Raw genomic sequence first — 7,673 nt, forward strand, 5'->3', positions numbered from 1 at the left:
GGGTGGTAAGTCACGGGGTCTGGAAGGGGACGGTCAGAGCCAGTAAGGAGTAGGGGCCGGGCTACGGTGACATGCATCACCTGAAGACTCGCGGAGCTGGCTGGGTTCCACCCTGGGACCACTGCAGATGCAGCCCCCTGAGCTGGAGGAGCCCTGAATCCGGGGTTAGAGAGCTCGATTTAAGTCCAGCTCTGCCTGTCTCCTGCTAGCCACTCAGCCTCAGTGCTCTCCTCTATGAAGTGGGTACAGGGATACGGACATTCCAGTTTGTGTTTCCTTCGTGAGGGTTTGGGGTACAGCCAGTATAAAAGTGGCGTTCCACAGCCAAAGCTATGCCAGTGTCCACGTTGTCTCCCTAGGGGTAACGAGGGTATGTAATTAATAACCCGTGGTCTGATGTCTGGAAACCTCTCCTGTGCAATCTTGGGCCATTCTCATGCTTGCAGCCCACACGACCTTCGTCTAGCCTTACCTTCTCCTCCTGCCTGTTTCCTGCCCACTATCCCCTCTGGCCTCTCCGCGGCTTGAGATGCAGGCTGGCAGGGAGAGGATTTTTCTAGAGACGGGGCGAAGCTGGCAGAGGCAGAATGGTGTTCAGCCCAGGGGCCTGCGAGCACCCCCACGTGAACCGCTGCCATGGGCTTGATGCGCGTTCAGTCACTGGCGGCTAGGGTCACTGGGGGAGACCTGGGGCCAGCTGACTGCCCACTCTGCCTGTCCCTCCCAGCTCCCGTGTTCCTGACCGAGCTGCAGAATCAGGAGGTGCAGGACGGGTACCCCGTGAGCTTCGACTGTGTGGTGACAGGCCAGCCCGAGCCCACCGTGAGCTGGTTCAAGGATGGCAGGATGCTGGAGGAGGACGACCACTACATGATCAGTGAGGACCAGCAAGGCGGCCACCAGCTCATCATCACGGCGGTGGTGCCCGCAGACATGGGCGTCTACCGCTGCATGGCTGAGAACAGCGTGGGGGTGTCGTCCACCAAGGCGGAGCTCCGTGTGGACCGTGAGTGTGGCAGTCCCGGGTCAGGCTGGGAGGGGACGGGCTGGGCTGAAGGACGACCCAGAGAGCACTGATTGGCCGGGGTGGGGCTGGAGGCCTTATCTCTTTGGGAGGCGCCTCGGGGAGGGGCCTGGGACAGTTTGGAGGTGCCCCCAGCTCACGTGGGTGGTTGGCTGTGGCGCAACAAGAAGTATCTGGTCTCGTGCTGGGTTCCTAGCACACAGTTCTTAAACCCCCGGAAGGTTCCTGAGGAATAAGGAACCGGGAGGCAGGCTCTATTCTAATGCCAACACTCCTGGTGGGTCTCGGGTCAAGTAGGTCCATTTGGTTCTTAACAGAAGTCCAAGTGCGATTAAGTGGAGGCAGGATAGACTTTCAGATTCAAGGATAGAATCTCAAGTAGTGTTGGAGTCCCTGGGACATTTAAAGGCAAAAAATTAGACCTCTGCCTTACACAAAAATGAGCTCTAAACGGACTAGATGTGTCAATGTAAAATACAATACAATGACATTTTCAGGGGAAAAAAGGAACAAATCTATAGGAGCCAGGAAAAGACGTCTTAGATTTGATACTAAGCAACACCCATAAAAGGGAAAATTGGTAAAAGTTACGAACTTCCACTCTGAGAAAACCCTGCACAGAGGGTGGTCAGACTACACCATGGGAGAAGGTATCTGCAAATCACACAGCTAGTAAAGGACTTTACCCAGAAATATATAGAACAAATCCTACCTCTGAAACCAACAAAAAGAAGGAATGCATAAAAAATACATGCAGTAGAACTTTGGTTCGTGAGCGTCATTTGTTCCGGAGACAGCTTGTAACCCAGAGCACTTGTATATCAACACAAATTTCCTCATAAGAAATCATGGAGACTCAGATGATTTGTTCCACAGCCCAAAATACTCATACAAACATAATTACAATACTCTAATATAATCCAAAATAGTAAAGAATATGCAAAATACAAAGAAAAACGAGTTAACCTGCACTTACCTTTGAAAACCTTTGTGGCTGGTGTGAGGGAGAAAAGCAAAAGGATGGCAACTTCCACTGTCACTAACGGAATCACTGCCATTTATTGGTTCCATGAAACGTTTCTCTGCTTGGGGGCTTTTGCACGGGCTCGCACAGATGTTGAGCTCACTACAGTATTAATAACCTCTTGTCATATGCTGTATTTAATGTAACTGGCAATCAGGCAGCAGAGAAAAGGGTCTATTTCTGCAGGCAGCCTGAGCTAGAATGAAGCAAAGCATTCCTAAGCTCACTCCTGTCTGGAAAAGCAAAGGACTGTCCATAAGTGATTAGAAATGACAAAAAATTACACTTGTGCCATTGTGGGCACCTTCCAATGATCTGAAAAATCACTGATTTCTGCCAAACACAATGGCCTGAGATCAAGCATGAGCATCTGAGCCTGGGAGACAATCAGACAATCACCCACAATCCTGCAGTGAGAGAGAGAGAGAGAGAGAGAGAGAGAGAGAGAGAGAAAAGAACCATTGGCTCAGTTGTAGTCATGTGATGTTCAATGTCACGTACTACTTGTATTCCAAGATGTCACTCGTTTATCAAGTTAAAATTTATTAGAAATGTTTGCTCGTCTTGTGGAACACTCACAGAAAAGGTCACTCCCAATTCAAGGTTTTACTGTATATATAAAGAATGGTCAAAAGTAAACAATAAAAAAAATCCAGTTAGAACAGGAACAAAAGACATGTCCAGATGTTTCACACCAGAGGGCACGCTGAAGGCAAAGAACGTGGAAGGTGTTCACTGCCATTAACCACCAGGGAAATGCTGATGAAAACCCCAGCAAGGTGTCACTATACACTTCTCCGGCTGGCTAAAAGAAAAAACAGAGGCAACACCCAGTGCTGGCGAGGAGGCAGAGAAATGGGGTCAGTTATCCATTGCTGGCCGGGATGTCACATGGTACACCCCAGATGGAAAAGAAGGGGGCATGGCAGTTGGTTACAAAACAAACCCCGTAGCTAACACAGAATGCAACGGTTGCTGTTTTTGGCATTGACACCAGAGAAATTAATCTCAAATTCGTAATAAAACTTGTACCCAAAGGCTCATAACCTCCTTGTTCTCCAGAGCCAGTCACAACCCAGCTGTCCTTCAGCGGGAGATGGTTACACAGTAGTACAGCTGTTCTAGGGAACACCGCTTGGCAAGGGGAAGCAATGTGTTGCGTCACCTCCTGTAGTCATGACACAAGCGGTCTCTGTGGCGGGAGACCGTAGGGGATATAGGGTCTGGGAGAGACTAGGTTATCCCTAGCAGATTCATGGGAGCCCAAAGCAAGGCTCCCTATCCTAGCTTTGGCAGGCACTTCTAAGACCTGCAAATGAGTTCCCAAGGGCCTGGGAAGATGTGGGTCCAGGGGAGGCCATCGGGCAACACTAATGAGATGTAGGGCCAAAGGCAGGGTCAGTTTTGTCAGCATGGCTGCCTACAACAGTAACTCAGTTCCCTGGAATGAGACCAGATTGTGTGTTTACCCAAGTAGGAACTATTTCATCCTGCTCTGTAAATCTGGATTTCCATCTGCTCCCACGTTCTTTCTGCCTGAGGGACATCATTCCGCATATTTTTTGTAGTCTGGGTGTACTAGAATTCTCTCAGCTTTTGTATGCCTGAAAGAAATGTCTATTTCTATTTTGGTTCTGGAAGATATTTTTGCTAGGATTTTTTTTCTTTTCATTCCTTAAAGGTGCTGCTCCACTGTTTACTAACTGGCATTGTTTCCACCTGAGAAATAGGATGCCATTCTTACCTTTGTTTCTCTGTGCAAAACTTGCATTTTCTCTTGGAATTTAAAATGGTTAGGTATTCGCACACCATCGAATGTGTCATTTAGAAATGTGCAATTCCATGGATTATAGTGTATTCATAATGTTGTGCAACCAGCATGATCATCTAGTGCCAGAGTGCTGCAGACTTTGAGTGTGGAGTTCTCTCTCGTCCAGCAAAAGTGTGGATGCAGCATTGAATATGAGAGAGGCTAATGTCTGGGAGGAGACAAGAGCCCCAAACAGGGGGTTTGTCTCTGTATTTACTGAGCTCTCAAGGGTTTACAGATATGGGGAACTTGCAGAATAAAACAAGCAGCTAGGGACCAGCAACGTGTGTGTAACAAGCAAAGGGTTTGCGGGGAGTGGTGTTAGAAGTTGAGATTAAAGCACAATGATATACTGGCGCTAGATGCCCAATGGACAGTGTTTCTCTGTGGGCGACACAGCCAGGTAGCTGTTATCTACAAAGTTTAAGTTTGCTGGAGCATGCTGCCTCAAGGCTAGCAAGACACCCTGTTCACTAGCTGACCTTGGGCCCTTCCGGCTTCTAGCTGTTCTCGGACGCTTTCATCCTGTGGAGGTGGTGTGAGCTCAGGGAATTTTGTTTTTAATTTTAACATATTTTATTTTTGAGAGACATAGCATGAGATGGGGAGAGGTCTGAAGCATCTGCAGGCTCTGAACTGTCAGCACAGAGCCTGACATGGAGCTTGAACTCATGAATGTGAATTCATGACCTGAGCTGAAGTCAGCGCTTAACCAACTGAGTCACGGAGGTGCCCCCAAGCGCATGGAATTCTTACGCTTATTTCCCACACCAGAAATTTCTGTTGTCCTGGAAAGAAACCCTGTGTCCCTTCACTGTCACTCCCCATTCTGCCTTCCTCAGCCCCTGAAGACCACTAAGATGCTCTCTGCCTCTGTGGGTTTGACTATCTGGACATTTCATAGTAGAATCATATGATATGTGGTCTTTTGTGTGTGGCTCCTGTCACTGAGCATGTCCCAGAGGTCCACCTGTGTTGTAAAATACAGCAATATTTCCATCTTTCAGGTTGAAAAATACTCCCTTGTATGTGGACTGCTTATCCGTTCATCAGGTGGCATTTATCCATTGGTTATTTTGGCTCTTATAAGTAATGCTGTTGTGCACATCTGTGTACAAGTATTTGTGTTTTGTGACATATGTGTTCAATTCTCTTGGGCACGTACCTGGGAGTGGAATCATGTGGTTGTATGGCAATTCTGTGGCTAACTCTTGGAGGAATGGCCAGGCTCCACAAGGGCTGTGCCATTTTACATTCCCACCAGCAATGGGTGTGGGTCCGAATTCCCCACATCCTCACCAGCACTTGTCATTATTCACCTTTTTATTTTTTATTAATTGTTTTTAATGTTTATATGTTTTTGAGAGAAAGAGCATGAGTAAGGGATGGGCAGAGGGAGGGAGACAGAGGATCTGAAGTGGGCTCTGTGCTGGCAGCACAGTCGATGTGGGGCTCACACCCACGAACCTTGAGATCATGACCTGAGCTAAAGTTGGACACTGAACCAGACTGATTCACCACCCAGGGGTCCCATTATTCATTTTTTAAAAAGTAATTGCTGCCCTAAGTGGTGTGGTTTTGATCTGCATTTGCCTGGTAACTAATGATGTTGAGTATCTTTTCATGTGTCTTTTATTGGATATTTATGTATTTTTTTGGAGAAATGTCTACTCCGATCTTTTCCTCATTATGAGATTGGGTTTTGATTTTGAGTGGTAGGAGTTCTTTATATATTCTGCATAGTAGGCCCTTATCAGATATTTGATTTTCAAACATTTCCCCCCATTCTGAGGGTTTTCTTGCCACTTTCTGGATACACAAAATTTTTATTTTGATGAAATATAAATACTTTTCCTTTGTTTATTGTACTTTTGTTGTGACATCTACAAGACCGTCACCTAGTTTTTGCTATAAACATTTACACCCATGTTTTCCTCTAAGACTTTTACAGGTTCAGCTCTGACATTTAGGTTTGCTTTTCATATATGGTGTGAGGCTAGGGGCCCAAAGTCATCCTTGTGTTGTAGAAATCCAGTGTTCCAACACTGTTGGTGAAAAAGACTATTTTCCTCCCTAAGATGGTCTTGGAACTCTTGTCAAAATCTGATTTCCATGAAACATGTGGGTTTATTTCTGGGCTCTTCATTCTGTCCCATTTATCCATCTGTCTGTCAGCACACCAGCGCCACGCTGTCTTGATGGTGGTAGCTTCGTCATAAGTTTTGAAATCTAGACATTTTATTTTGAGGAAATCCACTACTTTTCCTTTGTTTATTGTACTTTTGTTGTGACGTCTACAAGACCGTCACCTAGTTTTTGCTATAAACCTTTACACCCATGTAATCTAGCCTTTGCTCACGTTGAGGAGTGTTTTGAGCACTTGAGTCCCTTGCATTTCTACATGCGTTTTAGGGTCAGAGTGTCGGTTTCCCAAGAAATGGTCTTGGGGTGTTTCCTGAGGTTCCCTTTTCATCACTGGTGTTCAGTCATCCCCTTGTGATGCTCTTTGGTGCACTGGTCTTCCTGTCCCCTTGTGCTTGCCATTGGAATTTTGTGTTTCTAGTTTTCACTAAGTTTGGAAATATTTTGTCCATTATTTCCTCAAACATCTTTCCTTCCCCCCCGTCATCTGGGGACTCCAGTTACACGTGTGCGAAGCCACTTGGCATGTTACTGCCACACGCAAATACTCTTCACTTAGAATTCTTTTCCTCCGTGCATCTCATATTGGGTCGTTAGTATGGCTCTCCTGTTACATTCCCTGTTTCTCGGGGCGCCCGGGTGGCTCAGTCGGTTGAGCGTCCAACTTTGGCTCAGGTCATGATCTCACAGTTTGTGGGTTCGAGCTCCATGTCAGGCTCTGTGCTGACAGCTAGCTCAGAGCCTGGAGCCTGCTTCTGATTCTCTCTCTCTCTCTCTCTCTCTCTCTCTCTCTCTCTCTCTGTCCCATCCCTATTAATGCTCTGTCTCTCAAAAATAAAAAAAAAAGATTTCTTACATTCCCTGTTTCTTTTCTGCAATATCTAACTCGCTATCGGCTGTATTTTCTGTATTTTTATCTCTAGAAATCCTAGTGGAGTCTTTCTTCACAGGTTCCATGTCTCTGCTTTACTTTTTGAACGTGGAGTACAGCTCTGTTGTCTGCTTTGATTTCGCTGCCTGCCGGTTCCAACACCTGTGTGGGCCCCGGGCCCGTGCTGACAGCCCGGTTGCTCTGCCTTGCGGGTGGTGGTCTCCTGCCTCCTTGTGCACTGGGCACTCTGACGAGATACCTGCCAAGGTGGGGGCTGGAGATTCGGTATTTCTGCAGACCTTCTAGAGATCCTCCTCTGAGGTGGGGCCTGGCAGCTCTCAGGGAGGGTGGTCCCCTCCCTCTACTGAAGGGAAAGCCTTCTTGAGCACCTGATCCATGGCTGGGCAAGTTTCCACTCCGACTGCAAACACAGTGTCCATGGACCCTGCAGAGTGATGCTCCCCCACGTGTGCACACCGGTCAGTGCTCTGCTGACCATCCAGTGAGAGGGTCCCCTGTCTCCGTGCATAGCTCTCCCTTCTCTGGCTTCTGTCCTGTGGACGCCAGCTCTGTCTTCTTAACTCAGATTCTACCTGGCTCTGCCTGCCTCAGTTTCCCCTCCTGGATCTGGACACTGAAGGCAGGAAGCTGGGGTGATCACAGGACTCAACACTGTTTCCTGCCTGTAAGGCATCAACAGGATATTCACTGATACCAGCTGAGGGCCCTACAATTTACTCAGCTCTGGCCCCAACTATGTGGGGATGGCATCAGACCCCGCAGGCTCAGCCCCACAAGACCA

General features: G+C 47.5%; 1 protein-coding gene across 1 annotated transcript in view; it reads left to right on the top strand.

The window, feature by feature from the left end:
• OBSCN (obscurin, cytoskeletal calmodulin and titin-interacting RhoGEF) overlaps positions 1-7,673 on the top strand; it is a 147,502-nt gene that overhangs the window by 105,116 nt on the left and 34,713 nt on the right. Inside the window, 2 exon segments of the mRNA XM_029941729.1 lie at positions 210-243; positions 728-1,006. Coding sequence (XP_029797589.1) covers positions 210-243; positions 728-1,006 — 313 coding nt within the window.

Source organism: Suricata suricatta, chromosome 6 (genome assembly GCF_006229205.1).
Source record: "Suricata suricatta isolate VVHF042 chromosome 6, meerkat_22Aug2017_6uvM2_HiC, whole genome shotgun sequence".
Taxonomy (NCBI): domain Eukaryota; kingdom Metazoa; phylum Chordata; class Mammalia; order Carnivora; family Herpestidae; genus Suricata; species Suricata suricatta.